General features: G+C 40.3%; 1 protein-coding gene across 17 annotated transcripts in view; it reads left to right on the forward strand.

The window, feature by feature from the left end:
• PDLIM5 (PDZ and LIM domain 5) overlaps positions 1-17,882 on the forward strand; it is a 126,999-nt gene that overhangs the window by 58,875 nt on the left and 50,242 nt on the right. For 6 of the 17 annotated variants that reach the window (XM_054823306.1, XM_054823305.1, XM_054823308.1 and 3 more), the window contains exons 4-7: positions 10,543-10,585; positions 11,986-12,413; positions 17,034-17,051; positions 17,357-17,529. In XM_054823306.1, the coding sequence (XP_054679281.1) occupies positions 10,543-10,585; positions 11,986-12,413; positions 17,034-17,051; positions 17,357-17,529 (662 nt within the window). Of the gene's footprint in view, positions 1-10,542; positions 10,586-11,985; positions 12,414-15,034; positions 15,052-17,033; positions 17,052-17,356; positions 17,530-17,882 lie in introns of all 17 variants that reach the window. The other 11 variants (XM_054823316.1, XM_054823307.1, XM_054823319.1 and 8 more) reach the window with 4 other exon arrangements.

Here is a 17,882-nt window from a genome sequence, read left to right on the forward strand (position 1 = left end):
ACCAGAAAGTCAAGAAAATGATGACTCTCTGCAAATGTTAGCCAAAACTTTCTTGCTGCTGCTTTTGAGTCTCCGAGGCTAGTGTTAAGTCCAATGGACATTGAATTCAATAGTTTAATGAGACTGCCAGAAAGACAGCGAGCTTGAATAATGGTCGTTTGACCCAGGTCCAAAAGTTTTCTGATCAAAAAGTTTCTAAAGCGCTGTTGGTTTACTTCCCAGAACCTGAAGTAGCCTTGGGATTTGGCAGTCGTTTGGCAGTCATGCGTGAGCAGTGGTGCTTCCTGCACTCCTGGCCAAGTCTAGATAAATGGAAAAGCTTGCATTTTGGAAAGTTGAAGCATTTCTTAGAATATGTCTCTTCTTACCTGTAAATTTGAATAGTATGTGAATATACTTGAGAGTGAAACTTTTGACCCCTTTTTCAGAAAATGTGGAGCATTGTATTTCATATATATTATCTGGATTGTGTGACATGCTTAATGGTGTTTATTTCAAATCTTCTTTTGCAAATTGACTTAGTCTTGCTCCTGTTGTGTGAAGAGAATAATTTTCACTGTTCTCTCTACTCTGGGTTCCCTGTGCCTCAAAACCAGGCAGCTCACCTGACCCAATGATGCCCAAGTCCATCCTACCTCAGTCTGCTGTGTAGTCCGTGTCATTTTTTCCTTCATAACCACTCATTATCTCATTGTTTGGGTGCCACAAGTGATGTTACTTGTCTCTATTTACACTTTTGTTTTCAGATACAGAATATGCCCCACACCTGTTGCTTTCCTTTGAAAAGCACATCTCTTGGACATGCATGGTTTATGATGCTAACTTGCAGGCATTCTTTAATTATAAACGGGTATGTGATGATCTGTCAAGGGACAGTTGTCTCTAAATGGATTAAAAGAAGCTTACATGGTTTAAAATTGGGCTGTGCCCTTCATGTACTGAAAATAGTTCAAGTTAGCTTGAACTGGCTAAATAATGTGAGCGTTTAGTACCTCTGCAGGTAACTGTGTAGTTTCTTGATTTCAGATAGTAACTTTTGCACCTCTGAATGTGGGATGTAAAGAATAGGAAAAAACCCCCAAGGTAAACATGCAAACTAAGCGGTGTTGTTTAATAAACTGTTCCTAAGCATCAGCCCACGGGAAAAAATGAGACGCTGTTTTAAATAAAACCTGTCCTCTGCCATGCAAGATCATCTCTCAGCTGTTGAGAATCAAAATTGCAGTGTCCTGACTCATCAATAGGGCTCTTAATACCATCCTCTAGTAAAGAGTGGAAAGAGAATAAGTTAATATTTGGCTGTTTTAGAAAATAAATGTCTTCCCGAAAGATAGTGGTAGTATCACAAAAGCAAAACAGCATAAGATAGATGGTATTTTTGGTATTGTTGGGAAAAGCAGGCGTGTTTTTAGGTATACAGGATTTTCTAGAGCAAACAAAGCCAAATACAAGTTGAGAGCCACTGCTGCAAGTTTAACTAGATATGTATCTGTTGCACCACCTAATAAAAAGGTAAGTGGTACCTGCAGAGTTGAGCATCTATTAATAGCTGAACTGCACAGCTGACAGCTGTATTGTTTTGGAGGCTGCTTTTTTTTGCCCAGATTTTGAAAAATTACTGCCTTTGAAAAATTCCAGGGTATTGTCAGTAGAAAGTCATGTCTGTGGCACAGAACCACAAAACCCCATGAGGTAATAAAAACACATATTGTGCCTGTTACACATTGCTTGCTCACTTTCATCTTGCTTTATAGGCGAAGTAATGTTTGCAGCATTGTGAAAAATCTCACCAGGTTTTGTCAGTGTCAGATGTTTTGCATCAGTGATTAGTTGCCCGCAAAAGCAGTTAATTGCTCCGTGTGCTGTGAATGTTATCCCCTAAGTATTTTGAGCCGAGGAGTGTAAAAGCTACTTTGTCTAAAGCTAGACTGTGGGAAGGGAAAACTCTTTAGTTAGCTGGATCTGTCAGAGTCAGATGGGATTATTAATTTTTCTCTTCTTTCACAGTTGTTGCAAACGAGAGAAGAATTGCAGCACTCTGCTTTATGCACCTTTACTTAATCAGTGTTAGAGTTTCCAGTATAATTAGTTCCTTGGCCAGTTTATTGACTACTATTAACTATTTGAGATCACTGCTGCTTTTCGATCTTTCTTGCTTAGCTTTTGCAGTAAACAAAATAATTTCCAGCTGTAGCTAGTACTCTGGTGGTTGCTCTTTGACTTCCCTTTCCCTTAAAGGTGAGGTGAGACCTGTTGGCCAGGCTAACTTGAGGTCTTCTAGATGCAATAGTTGGAGGTTTCCTTATAAGACTTCTCTTAAATCGAAGTTGTTGGATATCTAAAGCTATAGTAGACAGCCATGTTGAGACATAAATAGCTTTTTCTCAGCACATTAGACCTGCAATACATCCTGCTAAGCCAGTGACCTTAAAGAGAGAAACATATAAACAATACATGGAAATGATAAAGGGCAACAAAAGTGAGGACCTGTAGTGGAAAAGTTAACTTCTGGCAAGTGCACGTTCATTAAACTGATCCTGTAATAATTCTGTGATGTGGTTTATAGTGCTTCAGCTCTGCTGTCCACAGCCACCACCACCTGTGGTGATGTCCCCTTTGGGGACAGCCTGGGGGAGCCCCTCTAAACACACCAGCTGCATTGAAGATGGGTGCAGGTACGTGCTGGCTGCAATGTCCCTGTGGTTGCCGTCCTTGCGGCAGCTTGCCAGCCAGGCCCCGGGCTCGCGCACCTCGAGGGTGGGTGTTCATCCCTTCCTGCTGGGGCAGCGTACGAGGGAGGAAAGAGGTGTCTGAGGGGCTGGATGGGAAAGAAAACCTGCTCATTTGGTGGTGGGTCATGCTCAGGAGTCAGACAAATGCGTAATGGTATTCCTGACCTTAATTGGAAGGAATTAAAACCATAGCATATCCTGTTAAAACCATCAGAGTTAACCCTTTTTAATATATTTAGCATCATGTTTCTTTATTGGTGACTTCTGCCATGTCTCTGGCTTTTCTGGACCAGCCCCAGGCTCAGCAATTTTCCTGACAGCTCTGCGGTTGCGGCAGGCTCTCTGCGTGTCCGTGTGGTTGAGACGATGTGCAGCTCCAAACACCACAGATGAAAATTCAGAAGTTGTAGTATTAGGTTGCTCATATTGTTCCCGTATCATCATAAGTCAGTAAGAAGCCGGAGTGGTGAGGAAGCAGCTGGGATTTGGCCAAAGACGCCTGGGCAGCGCACCTGGGTGGGTGACACCGCTTCCCATGCTGGTGGCCTGGTGAAGAAGGACAAGGCTCTTCTTCGTTATTGCTGTCTGACACCTCGGAAACAGGTTTTGTCTCGTTTGGTTAACTACGCTTCCACTACATGTCTTGAAGCCGTGGATGGGTGAGCTGCTTTGTAGAGGAGGAATGTGCTGAGCTCCTGTAAGAAGTAAAATATAATAATCTAATGGCTCTCTAAATTGCCAGATTCTTCATTTGAGAGAAAAAGTATTGATAGAAATATTCCCAAGCATGCACTTAAGGGAAAAAAAATAAAAATCCCAAATAAGGATATGTTGGGGACTGGGGAGCTGTTTGTCATGAATTCCCAGCTAAAACAGATGTGACAGCACTTTCAAGCTTATTCGAGCTGTGTTTTAGACAAAGGCGGTAATTTGAACATTAGTCACCACATTGTGGAAAGCACTGGAAAAAATAATTTAGTGTTTAGTTTTGAATTTCCTAAATTATAACCTAGATTTGATGACAGACTGAAGTCAGCATGAAGTTGAGCATTTTTTTTTTTTTTTTGAGGGCTTTGGAGGACTGACTAGGTCTGCAAGTCATTTAAACCTATGCTTTTCATTAAGAATGGATATTTTTAAAAGCTAGCTTGCTGTGTTAGAATTAGTGTCTAAAAAGCACGTCTTTAGAAAATCAAGTGTATGGATTCCACATTATTAAAAGCCAGGGTATAGTTGTTTTGTCTTGTTTTTATTTAACTTATGTGGATACTGTTATTTGACAAGACAGCTTCAGGGAGGCTTAAAGAAAAGAAAAAAATTCAGTTTATAACAAGGCATAACTGGTAGAAATAACTACCATCACTGGAGATAATGTATAAGCAGGTCTTATATACAAGCTGTTAGTTCTCCTATCGCTTGCGAGTAGCCAAGCAGTGGCAAGATGGGATTCCTGCCTACCCAACTCCATCATTTAGGCACGTTGAGTTACCACTTGTACGTAGGCTGCTTCAGAACTTTTCCAGGACAACCTGGCAGTGATCTGCCACGCAGGGTTGTAAGGCACTGGCCATACTTGGTACTGGGGATGCTTTACCTGTCTGGGCTCTGACTGGGGGAGTCATGGGCAGGTATGGACAGATGTGCCCCCTAATCTAGCGGTGATCAGACGCATGGGCTCTCCAGGTTTCTAAACCTTCTGCCTTTAATGGGAGCGAGAAGCATGTTTTTAAAAGTCTCTGGCAGTCAGAAGGTAAGTGAGATAAATTCCATGGTATATTTTTTCCTTAGCTTTTTGTTTGGTTTTTGGTTTTGCCTTAATAGAATAAAATATTATCTGCCTGCACTTAAACTCTCTTTACAAATGCATTCGGTAGGGTTGCCACAGACCACAGGAATGAGACTATGAGCAGTGGTTGCCTTTGGGAGGTTTTGAAAACAACTAATCCTTTCTGGGTAGGAATACCAAAGCAGAGGGCAGCTTGTTTCTCTCCTAAAATGTCAGTACTGTTTATTTTAACACATAATGATGAAATCCCAAACCTTATTTAAATTTAAAGAAGGGGGCCCTCCATTTAATTTGGCCAACTATCAAATAGCCAATAAAGCAAGAGCATAATTTTTCTTGCTTTTACCTGACAGAGTGCTTCATCATAATCTGGTGTGCTGGGGGAGTGCATGATGTGAGGATGTAAAGGTATTATGTAGAGTATACCAAATGAAAAATGCTGACGTGCACGTTATATTAATTTTCTTTCTTTAAACTTACTGAAAATATAGAATCTGTTGAGAGTGACTCATGAGCTAATATTCCCAGGCTAACTATAATGAAGTAAGGTGTTAAGTATTATTTTGAGGTACTATTCTGTCAAGAAATAAATACCAATATTCTCAGCATACTCCATTAAATATACCTCATCAAAGGGTGTGAAGCCCAAAAGTTATAAGCTGTTTAAAGAGGCTCATCTGACTGAAGAGATCCTTTTCTGAGATTTCACAAACAAAGGGAGCATCCACAGAAACTCTTTCCAATATTTTGTTAATGCTGAGACAACTGTCTCTCACACTGTTTGCATTTTCAAGTTTGAATTATCATGAGTTTACAGCCTGTATTTTGTAGGACAACGGGAGAAAGAGTGTATTTTTAATGTAAGAATTAGTTTTCAGAATGAGGTGTTCGTACCAAGACCTCCTGGAGATGTATGATATCTGAAATGCCCTTATACATCCCATCTTCTCTCTCCTGTATCACCGGTTTGAAGTTACCATTTGCTCCATTACGCAGGCGGTCAGTGCTGAAGTCTGCATTGTTTGACTGTAATTGACATTTCTGTGTTTCTCATAATTTGGTGTGCTCAACAAAATGAGAACTGACATACCAAACTAGAACAAAGAGAATGACCTGAGAAATAAAATGTTGTTGACAGCCATCTCTTGGTATGTTAGCAAGCACAGTGACCAGAGTATAGATTTGAAAACATTACCGTGTTTCTTAAGGAGCAAAAAAGAGTATTCTCATTTTTTGCAATGACTGCAACAGATTCCAGTTCTCATTGAGTAGTCCTTAATGATAATTTTGCTACCTCTGCCTTGCCGTGCACTGGGATGTGTGCAGGTTTGTAGTCTCAAGGCCGTGTGTGCTAGTGATGGCAAGACTGATGAAGCACTGATTTACCGACTGGTGTGCCCGGGGCAGCATGTAAGTTTCCACAAAACTGTGGGATGCATACATATGTTATATTAGTGTACGTAAGGCAACCATTTCTGATGGTGTATAAGTTGCGACAAGAAGCAAGCTTAATGTGTTTGCTTTTCTATTGTTGTGAGCCAGAGCAAGGTTGGTAAGAAATGAATTATGTCTGTGATAAAGGGCTTAGATCTAAGGAAAAAAGAAATATATTTGGATCATTCTTTTTTCTGTGCTTTAAATTACATCTGCATTTGTTTTCATTCAGATAACCCCTAGTGAAAGTCATGGCTTGTTATATATGTTAAGCGTTTTCTGCTTGTCATCTTTTTTCATGAGTTGGCTAATTTATGAAAAGCAAAGGCATTTAGTTTTCTGCCCTGTCAACTGACTGCTCTCAGAAATAAAATGCAGAAAACGAACAGAACTGCAGACTATAATGGCAAAACCACTAAAACATCAGGTTTTCGGAAGGAAGATCTGACCAGTGGCTTTTCAGGGATGTAGCATCTGCTGCCAGAAACCATATCCTGATTGACCAGCTAGGGAAAAGGAGTTAGTTTTGAGAATGAGGGCTGGGAAACATTCCTTCCTTTCTTCCTTCCTCCTCTTAGAAAGGTTCAGTTCAGAACAACAAATACAATTGTGCGGCAAATCTTCCAGCCTTGACTTTGTTTCAGCAATGAAAGTTTTGTAGCTGCTTCTTGTTGTATCTCATGCCACAGTTTGAGCAATCCTTTAAATTAGAGATACAAAAACCCCAAATGCAATACCCTTGTTAATACGGGTACTGCGTGCTCCCCTTGTTTGCAGAGGCGCTCATAAGCGCGGTTACCTTCGTGTGATTTTTCCATTGAGTTCAGCATCTGCTTTTTAGCTTATGAGTATAATATAGTGCCTTCGTCAAGGGGTAGAAGAACTGGGGATGGTGGCACTTGAAATGGAGTTCAGAGGAGAGATGAGTCTGAAACATCTTTTGGATTTTTAGATTCAGTGAAACTTTAGGGATTTATTGAATGAGGGTTTGGGCCTCTGTTGTGTGGTTATATAGCCAGGACAGCTGAGACTTGTCCAAAAAATCCTGCTTTGCATGGAATTTACTTCTATAATGCTAATTATTTGAGATTACAGTGTTATCATTGATAATCAGTCTTTAGAGATGGCTTATCAATTGTACTTATTGAAGAAGCATGAAATACTATAGCTTTACCTTTAATAATGGCGTTTCCCAGGTATTAGTAATTATGGAAGGATTCTGTTATATTGCTATTGTCTCTTTATGGGTGAACTACTTGGAAAGAAAATGGAAAAAAAGGAGAATTTGAAGAATGACTAGTTTTTGCTGGGCATCTTGCTCAGAGCAGAGAGCAGACTGACGCATTTTCCTAATAAGGCTGTGCTGGAAGTTGGAATGTTTTGAATTACATTAAATGTCACAAAAGCATTCACCGGAGAGGAATGGCTTGTGGTATGTTTAGAGAGCAAATTTGATCATGTTTGGTCGAAATGAACTGTTTACACAGGCTAAGTATAGCTTTTTTTTCTGAAAGAACGAACGGCTTGAATGGAGAAGCCTGTGCAAAACCTTCGTGCACTTTCATTTTCAGTATTAGACTGTCAGTAAGTGATGGCAGCTATTTTTGTTGTCTATAATAATTTCTAAGAAGCTCAAAACTGTAACTGTTTGCCAAGGTCTTTTGTGCGCGTTGTTTATAGTAAGCATTTATACTGAGCTTTTATGTCTTTGCTTTGTTTGTATGTTATTGAAAATATTGCTTAAACTGAACTGCTGGTTTTAAATCATTCAGAAAATACCCTGCTTCAAGCCATCCTGCTTTTCTAGTACGTAGTAACAGGGCAAATGTGTCATGTCATTTTGAAAGCCTTTATCATCAGTTATTCACACATTCAGTGTGACCAAACCAGCATGAAAACGTCATGGGTTTAATTGCTAGGTGGCAAGCGAAGTACTAACAGCTAAGGAAATGTACAAGAGTGGGGTTTTTTTTTGGTTTGGTTTTTTTTTGTTTTTGGTTTTTTTGGTTTTTTTTTTTTTTTTTTTTTTTTGCTGTGCAATTTGGTAGTATCTATCAAAATCCCAAAGGAAGTATTTTCTTAAATGTATGTGTTGGACATGTTTTGCTTTTCAGCTTGAAGTGCGCGTTACCTTTTGTACTGTCTTGTCTAACCACCATGCATTCTTCACATTCAGATCTTGGTGGCTCAGTTTGCTGGGTGAGCATTTTCTTTATACCATACAGGATAATTCACAGATTTTTAGGCTGATTATGGTCTGAAGTCAACAAGGCCAAGTTAAACTGTTTGAAGTATGTCTGGGACACACAAATTTATGTCCTTGTTTCAAGTATGTTTGGGGGAAATAAAGTAATGTTATGCTGTCTGAGCCCAGTGTTAAAAGAGCATTGGGAACAGTTCACTTATCAAGCCTTTTTTTCCACCCTTTTTTCCCTCTTTATTTTTGTATTATATTTTTGAAGATGAATTTTTTAAGAGTCTATCTTCAGATCATCTGGAAATAGTGGTTTGAAATCACTTTTGCTCAATGCTGTATTGATGAATGCAGAACAATCTCATCCATTGCAAACTGAAATTGGATTATTTTGTAGAAACAAAAAGAATTAAGTATGTTCCCTGTATAAGACTGAAACTTCAAGGCCCAGCATTAGCAAAGAGGTTTTGTTTCTCAAGCATGAAATATGGTAGTTGACTTCAATAATGAATGTCTTTCTATTTCTTACTGTTATATTAGCTTAATAAATACACAAGACGTTCCAAGTTTCTTTCTTTAAAAAACGTATATCTAAGATACGGAGAGAGATGCATGTTTCCTTCTAACTCTGGTCTTAAAAAAGAAAGAAAAGCTTCCATATGTGTTGGCATTTTTTTTTTTTCCTTCTTGTTGCTTTTGTTGCTGCAAACTGACAACTTTGCAATTAGGAGTGATTAATGATGCACCCCAGCGCTTTGAAGGGCTGGAGGTCAGCCTACTCATAGGCTGCACACTCTGTGGGAAAGAGGGGGATGGACCTGTTCCTCAGAGCGGACAAAACCCTCTCTCTGTTGAGAATTACTGTTGATGTGGACATAATGTCTGTCAGCAGCAATGCACAAATGGTGAAGGCGAAGTGGAGGAGATGATCTTCTCATGCCATGGGTTTTTTTTTTCCTATTCTGTTTTCTTTTTTTTTTCCTGCCAACATAGCTTGTGGATTATATGTATCTCCCTTTTTGTAAGCTAGCTACTGCACATGCAGCAGGATTGCTGTTGTAGGAATCTGATGAGCCCTGAGGGCCAAATAGCTTCGAGGGAAGAAATAAACATTTTGAATGTAATTAGTGTTTTAGGAAAAAAAAAAAAAGTTAAATGGGCCAAGTGTGCCTATTTCAAATCTAACTCTCCATGTTTTCCTGGTATAAAATAGAGAAGTTGGTGTATACAGTGGAGGTGTTTTAATTAAATTGTAGCCTCTCTTAGCTGACCTCCAATTAAACAAACCTTTTTCCCTCCCTGGCAAATTATCTTTTGGGAAATGAGAATCTGGCTTCAGTTCTTCAAAACCCTATTTAGAAGATTGGTCGGAAATCGGGATTGTGTGATTTCAGGCAGGATATGATTGCTGGGTCCTGGATCATTAAGGTTGCCAGCTTTTCTGAGCAGCTACCAAATATGGCCAGAAATGTTTTGAAATGTGGCAGGAAGCCACTTTTCTACAGAAACAGCAAGAAAAGACTCAAGTGTATCAGAAGCGATGTTTGCAGACAAAATGTCAGTGTGTCAGATTTTTTTGTTGTGGGGGGTTTTTTTTAAATTTTGTGCGTGTATGTATGTGTATTTTTACACGTATGTATGTGCAAATCTGAAAAAAAAAAAACAACCCACAACAAAAACCAATTAAGTGAGCTGTCTTTACCTGTAACATAATGCCAGTTCCACTTTAGGTTTAACAAAATCTGTCAATTCGTTACCTTTTTCATCTTTTCCATTGTGATACTTCCTTTTCTTCCCACCACCCCGCAATAGTTTCAATGCACCCATTGTTTGGAAGAATTTTTTTTTGCCATCTACTGTGGAGTTCAAGTGACATTAACCTTACCTTTGAAGACCAAAGGCTGTGCACAAAGTTTCTGTATTATTTAACTTGCCAAGTCCTTCAGAAGGAGTTTTGCTGTTGTTGTTCGAAAAGGCAGCTTTCTGTTTTAAGCCTAAATAAAGATTATGTGCTGTTTAAAATGCAGTTTATCTGACCAGAGCTTTTGAGTTATGTGACAGTTCCTTATGAAAGGATGGAAACAATAAGCAAATTGGAGCTGAAGTCTCCTAACTGGTGATAGGGTATTATGAATTTATAAATCAAATAGTACTTGATGATGGATGCTAGAGTTCCTAATGTTGTGTCTGGATAAATTAATCCAGTTTCATTTTGCCTTTTCCTTATGTTAACAATGATGTTGTAGGTTTAACTAGAATACTTCTCATTACCCTTTGAGTAAATTAAATGAAATATTTATATATCTGTGGGTGGATGTGGTGAGTTGGAAGAAGGAAATGCTTAAACATTAAAAAGCTTGGTTTTTACAATTATGTGTATGTTTTTCCTCTTCCAGAGTGGCTTCTGTAAAAAAACCTGATCTTGTTCATGTACCAAAGGTATGTTCATCATCACAACCAAGAAATGTAGCATGTTGCACTAACTATTACCCATCTGTCAAATCCTGCTGTTGATAAGCACTGTCATTCAAACTTTCCTTTCAATATAACATGCTTGATTTCCATGTGTTACATTGGTATTGCAGCATTGGAATCTTTGAGTGATTTCCCCTCCCCCTCAAAAAAAAAAAAAAAAAAAAGAATTGAGAGACCTGGCAAATTATTATTAAAACAAGTTAATAAATATTATGTTCCAACTCTTGGAACGTTTTTTAAAAAGATATTGCTGAAGTTTTTCCTCTGTCCCCAAGATAAACAGTAGTAGGTTTTTTTGGTAGTGGGGTGGGTTTTTAGTTATTTTGTTGGTGGGGTTTTTTTGTTTGTGGGGTTTTTGTTTGGTTTTTTTCCTTCTTAATGGGCACTGAAATATTCCTTTTGTATTTGAAAGAAGCTTATCTAAATATCAGAGTTTCAGAGAACAATTCCCCTCACTTTCCTTAGAGCCGTGGGGAATTATTTGTTCTCAACTTTGTCTGATGTTATGTTCTCAAGCAATAGTTTCAAACCTCCCCTCTTCAAAAGAGGGCTGTGTGCACACCTGAAAATGCTTATAAATGGCCTGTACTTGAAAATCCTCTCCAGCAGATATAAATAATGTATAGTATATTACTGTTCTGCTGACTGCTATTTGAAAGGCCACAGCTTGGGAACTACCATGTTTAAAACATAGCTCCCAGGGACAAGAATGGGGGGGGGGGCGGGAACCAACCACAAACCACCCAAAATCCCCGCTTTTTTTGAGTGTTTTGATCTGGCAAGGGTATATGAAGATATTGGGGCACGTTGTTGGAATACAACTGGAAAAGCTCACCGAGTCCCAAAGCACTGGCCTCTAATGAATGAGCTTCAGGGCTCTGGTTCCACTCCTAAGGGCCCTGTCAACAGATCGATATATACAGTGTGTGCGTGTACGCACACGTGCCATTTGTGTATGGGGAACGTGCATATCTCAAATTGGGTTTGAGAGGTGGAATGTGGATTTTCATAAAAACTACTAATTCTTCCACATGAGTTACCCGATGGGTTTTGCAATAGAGCAGTTGTTCAGTTTGTCTTGAATTTGATTTCTGGGGTGTCTCTTTTGGATATGATGAGGAGTTAGCATCATAGGATTTCATATTGATTGTGCATGCTTGGATCGGTGCCTTTCCTAAAGCGCATGGCTCGGGTTTTTTCCATACACTTCACGGCTGCAGTCTCGGTATAGCTGGCTTCTGTGCTTCTTCGTTTCATGCTAGGCGGGTTCTCTCCTCTGAGAGCAACAAAAATACCTGCTGAGGAATGTGCATGCGTTTGGCGTGGTTTTGTGTGTTTCTTTTTTGTTTTTTCATCTCGCATAGGGAGAACCTACAGAAGTAGTTAAGCCTGTGCCCATTGCCTCTGCTGTCGCACCCAAAGTCACTGCCACGGCGAGCGTGGCTTACAATAAGACACCGAGGCCGTTTGGAGCCGTCACCTCTTCCAAAGTCACCTCCATCCCATCACCATCCTCAGCCTTCACCCCAGCCCAGGTGGCGGCTCCGTCCCCGCCGGCGGCTGCCGCCCCAGCCCCGTTTGCTGCGCCCGGACTGCATGTTAACGCCAAGCCTAACACTGAGCAGCGGTCGCCCGCGCCGAGCGCTGCTAAACCTGCAGTTAATGTTCCACGGCAGCCCGCCGCGCACAATGCCGCCCCGAGCGCCTCTGCCGGCGACGGCGCCCAGGATGTAGCCGAGGGGCCGCGACGAGGATTCAGAGAAAACCAGGGGGAGAGTAAACAGCAAAATGGGTAGGTGGGATTTTTTTTTGCTGTGAGGGTCTTTCCTCGCAGGAAAAAAGCTGGGCTTGTTTAAGGGCTAAGTAAAACACAGCTTGGAGGAGTTGTTTAATCCTCAGAAGCGAATCTCTGAGGAAGGACTCGCATCTTAAAAAGGATGCCTCGAAGTGCCAAGCCAGACTTTCAGTGATGATTTTTATGAGGAGTGACTTTATATCAGTTTATAGAGTGTCACAGCTAAATTGAATCAGGACCACAAAATGTTTTACATGATTGGCTGTATCATGATGAGTTCTGGACCTTACAACAAGCCCGGTATTAATTTTGATATCTGTGTCTTACTGTGTATTTCGACTCCTGATAAGGTGACTGAAAGCAGCAGGCACTCAAAAATGCAGAGCAGTCTGTCAAGAAAGGTCAGTGGGTGTTGCGATGGCCAGGAATGAGATGCTCTGAAAGACCAGCCGTGGCCCTGGCAGGACTGGTGAAGAAAGGTCCCAGAAGGAAGGCGAAGGGACAGGTGTTGCATTACTTCTCTGCACAATGCATGGGAAACTAAGATGTGTGCAAGAAAGCTGACGGGGTTGAGCAGATTTTTTGTGGCATTGTAGTGTAAATACCTCAACTTTAAATGTTGCCTCTACCTTAAAAAGGCAACGTGGAATTAAAATTTGAGTCATTTTCATATTAAAAGAACTGTTTATGTTAAAGTGGATATCGGAGCCCTAGCATTTAAGTGACTGTAAGGCAGCATAAAAGGCTTATACTATATCAGCTGTAGCATCTAGACTAGTAAACAATAGATTAGTAAATTAAACCGAGCTCAGCAGCAATGCTGGGCACTTGGACCTGCACCGCTACCCTGTTTCGGCAGCGCGCTTTTGGCCAGGGCCTCCTCAGGCTCTTCCAGAAATTCCTGGGCAGGGCTCGGGAGCTGCAGCGCCCCGGGGACCAGTTCCCAGTGGCTTCTGTGCCACGGGGAGGGGAGGAGGCTGGGTGCAAGTGGTCCCGTGCCAGTTGGCCTCCCTGCCCAGCAGCAGTGTCCAGCGGATTGAGTTAAGTAGTAAAAAGGGCAGGAGGGGAACTGTAGATTTCTCTTGGATCTTAAGAATGTAAAACCTGGGCTTAAAACCTAAAAGCTGTGGTTACTCTTTCCCGTCCCTCAAAGGAAAGGGGCTAGAGGAATAGAAATCGTGCCCCTCTCCTCTGATATTTTCTCAGTATATGAAGAACCCTACAGAATGGTAAACGTCCACGTCAACTGAAGTACAGAATAAATTGCAGTTTCGGCCGAGCTTCTCGTGGAGGGGGGAAAACTTCTTTAGGTACCTATTCCCTTTATATTGCAGTACGAATATTTTCCATATGTGGACTTGCATAATGCAGTCCGTATGTATTTTATATCACACCATTGTCATGGTAACTTCCAGCCCTTTCTTAAACAGCTGGTGGCAGGAGTCCACACTGCAGAGAAGCGGGATGAAATCGGGAGATGCCAAGGACTTGCTCTCAGTGCTGGTAGACTGGTTGAATACACATTGGCAAACTGTCTCTATCTTTCCAGGAATGCTGTTTTAGCAAATCCTGTGCAAGGAGTACTCAAAAGCAGTAATTAGTACTGAAAAAGATGTACAATAGCAACAAAATTTCAGTCTCCTGGAAGGAAGTGCTGCAGGCGTAGAGTAAGCACTTGACAATCAAGACAGGATAACTGGGCGAGCGCTGTTGCACAGTTAGGGGCTGAATAATACCGACTGAAGAGTATCGCAGCTGACAAGTGAAGAAATCCCTGTCTCCTTGCCAACCTTGTAGATCTAGTTTGGGAAAGTTTGAAAACATTTAGAGCTGTAAGAAGCTACTTTATTTTACCTTTTGCCATCTTTCTTACAATAGTGTGTTTGGGCTGTCTAACTGTCTTGCAGTCCTAAGGTAGGAAGCAAAAACAAGCAAACAAAACCCCTGAAGTGACTACACTACTTAGAAAAATTACATTTCTACAATGATGCTTAGCCTTCCCCCTATTTAAAATTGAATCAATGGCTTTTCTGAAATACCAGAAACATTGAAGTTTAGCGTAATTGATCAGTTCGAAAGAAATACCATTTTGCTTCTGTGTTTTGTATTATTCCTTTTCTCAAAAAAAAAAAAAAAAAAAGCAGCTTCTATCTTGTTCATAGATAGCACTGCTGAGCAAATGCAGTTCTTCAGATATGCTCCTTGTTGTATTCAGAATTTCCTCCCTTCCTCCTGGCTCCCCTCAAACCATATTCAAGATATAAACTATTTGCCTTCCTTCAGGATGGGGAAGGAAGTTTCGTTTCCCTTGTTTAGTCTTGGCTTAGAAAGCAAGCAATTTGCCTTCACTATGCTACATGCCGTTACGCATTTATCAAGACCTTCTTGCCAACTCTTGCATGAAAATGTGCCTGCTGCTTAAAACAGGTAAGAGGTTCACAGACTTCACTCAATTTAAGCTCAGCTGGGCTAAATTTTTCCCTTGTAGGTTCTCTTGATGATTGTAAGTTTGACTTACGTGATATGTGGATTTACCAGAGATTGGATTTGGAAACTCCTGTAATATTTCAAAAATCAAAGAATGTATTAACACATCAAATGCTTTTTTTCCCTTGCAGATAACAACAGTGACAAAGTTAGTATCGACAGCACTGGAGTTGAATTATGGTCTTTTTTCCTGTTGGAATAACCAGCATGTATTCTTGTTTTGCAAAATTACAGCTCTTACAGAGCTTTATATTTAAATTTTGCAAAACAGCTTCAGCTTTTCTTAGTAACTTCTTAGCGTAGTAAATGGTTTTGTCTGCATTGGACATGATGTGATCTTGCTTTTCACTGTGTTAAATTTTACAGCCTGCTTTTATTCCACAAAACGTTTGTGTGGTGTTTGTGTGTATTGATAAATACCTGGTGCGCCTATGGCTAATTGGCGTTAGTAATACAACTAGCGAATGGCGAAATACAGTATAAAAGCAAAAAATTATTCGAGGACTATGGAATGAAGGGCCAGATAGAGAATTCATGCAACAAAAGTAAGAGTAACGTCCATATACCGTGATTTGTATATGTTAGGGATGATAAATATGATCGAGGTTTTACTGCCTTGTCTTTTCTCCCCTTGCCTCGAGGCTGAGTTACGGGAGAGACTGTCTTGTTGGATTTTCCTTTGTCTCTGGCACCACCTTGTTGCCTCAGTGAGTCATTACCAGCAGACTCTTAAGCCCTAAAAAAGGGACCGGTACCATCCACAACAAGAGAAGTCAGCAGGATGTTTTGTTTATAATACCACTTTCAACAAATGTGAAAGACTACTTAGTTCGCTGTGGTAGTTGCTAGAATGCAGTCGGCTGCATGTAAATAATTACATTTCCATATAGTTCTACACCTTAATTACTACTTTAATTTTCAGATTTTATTTTTGCTATTAACTGTTTTGAAGCTTTACTTCATTTTTCTCTGTACTTCTCATACTCCATCCTGCAAATACCACTGGTTTTGTTTCTATACCCCTCCCTCTTTTAGTAACCTTGATAGGTACGTGTATTTTACTAATACTAATACTGTGTGTCAGTAAATGCAATCTTTTGCTGTAATTTCGTATGATACCTTTCACATCATTCTTTTAAGTATTAAATATTCTTCTAAGCTTAAGTATTTACTAATGCATTTCACTGAATGGGCCTAATTCTTACTTGTTCACAATTAATATTTTATATCATTCTCATTCACATTTTCCACCTTTCTTTACCAGAAACACTTCGGACATTAAAAATATAGTGGGATGTAGTGGCAAAAATGGAAGTGACTTTTAAAGGGATTTTTTGGTAGAATTATTATGTCTTAGGAGCTAGTTTTTCACAGCTAATCTCCTGCGAAGTATGTAAAAATAAATGTATATTTAAAGGTTCTTAAAGATTAATGCTCTAGGATAACGAATGTAGGCTTCAGGAGTAATGCACATAGCATGAATCTTTATTATCTTTTCCTAAACTGATTAGTGCTGTTACAGGTTCTCTATATCAGTTACCAAAAGCAAAGTTTTAAACCCCTATATTCTTGCAAGTCTCTTAGCACAGGGATTGATAACAGTATGAAGGCTACTGTGGGGAAAATTTCCCCACTTCTTTGACTTTCAGAGAGGGTGTGAAGCATCAATATCTTCCCGTTGTGCTCCAGAACATCACCACTTACGCTTTCTAATGGGCTGGTGCTGATCCAGGCTTTGCCAACTGAAGATGACTTGGCGGTACTGGGTGGCCGATGCGCACAGCTAGTGCTTCGCCTCTTGTGAACGAAGGGGGAAATTTGTCTGGGGCACCTGATCTGAACTAGGTGGATGGCCCTGCTTTACCAGAACAAACAAATCCCTCTCTTATTCCTGTAAGGAAATTGCTGTGAGTTTAAGTATGGTGGTTCTGCACGATGGTTTTGGTAGTAGAATGAGAATATCACTATTAATTGGATTTCAGTGCCCTTTCCCACAAAACTTAATTCAATAGAATCATTATCTGCACTTCTGTTTCAACTTTCTGACTTTATTTCTTTTTTTTTTTTCTTCTCCTTTTCCTGTTCATGCTGGGAACCTTTCTCTTGCTGTCTTACTCTGTCACCTCCAAGGAAAAACCCACCCAAACGGTAAAGGTTTTAACCTGTGAATGTCTCAATAATACTGTCTCTTACTGTTTCAAATGTTCCAGCAGTGAAATAAGGAAAAATGTTTCAGTCAAGTTAGAATAATTATAAACCTGTGTTTGGTTCAGAGAACTGGAGCTGTGTTCAGGTGTGTCTATAGAACTCACTGCTGCACATCTGCATCCAAACACAGAAGCTGTCTTTAAACGCGGTGAAAAGTCACAGTTCTGCCCGTGTCTTTGTAGCTACCCCAACCCAGGTGGTCTCTGAAGCTTTTTGCTCACTGCTCTCTCCTCTCCTTGACACAGCCCCCCGCGGAAGCACATTGTGGATACCTATACGGAGTTTTACCACACACCCACCCACAGCGATGCCAGCAAGAAGCGACTGATCGAAGACACTGAAGACTGGCATCCCCGGACAGGCACCACCCAGTCCCGCTCTTTCCGCATCCTTGCCCAAATCACTGGCACTGATCATAGTGAGTAGTTTGATGTAAAGAAAATTAAAGTAATGGCCGTGGACAGATAGATGTTTTTAAAATACTTTTGTAAAACTCCTGCAATTGCTAAATAGCTCAGGACATACACATTACTGGACATCGTTCCTGATTGAGTTGAATATTAGTGCATTCTAGATAAATCTTAAAATTTCCATTTCTACTCCCAAAGACATTGGCAAATATCTATTTGTTTTTTCATTTCCCTCCTTTATCATGGTGACATTCCTGTTCAAATTTAATGCTCCAGAAAGATTAAGGTGTTTGCAGGCATGTAGAAAATCTTTGACAGTGATACAAAGGTATGTGATCTGCAATGATTTAACCAATCAGAA

The sequence above is a fragment of the Grus americana genome, chromosome 4 (assembly GCF_028858705.1).
Source record: "Grus americana isolate bGruAme1 chromosome 4, bGruAme1.mat, whole genome shotgun sequence".
Classification (NCBI taxonomy): domain Eukaryota; kingdom Metazoa; phylum Chordata; class Aves; order Gruiformes; family Gruidae; genus Grus; species Grus americana.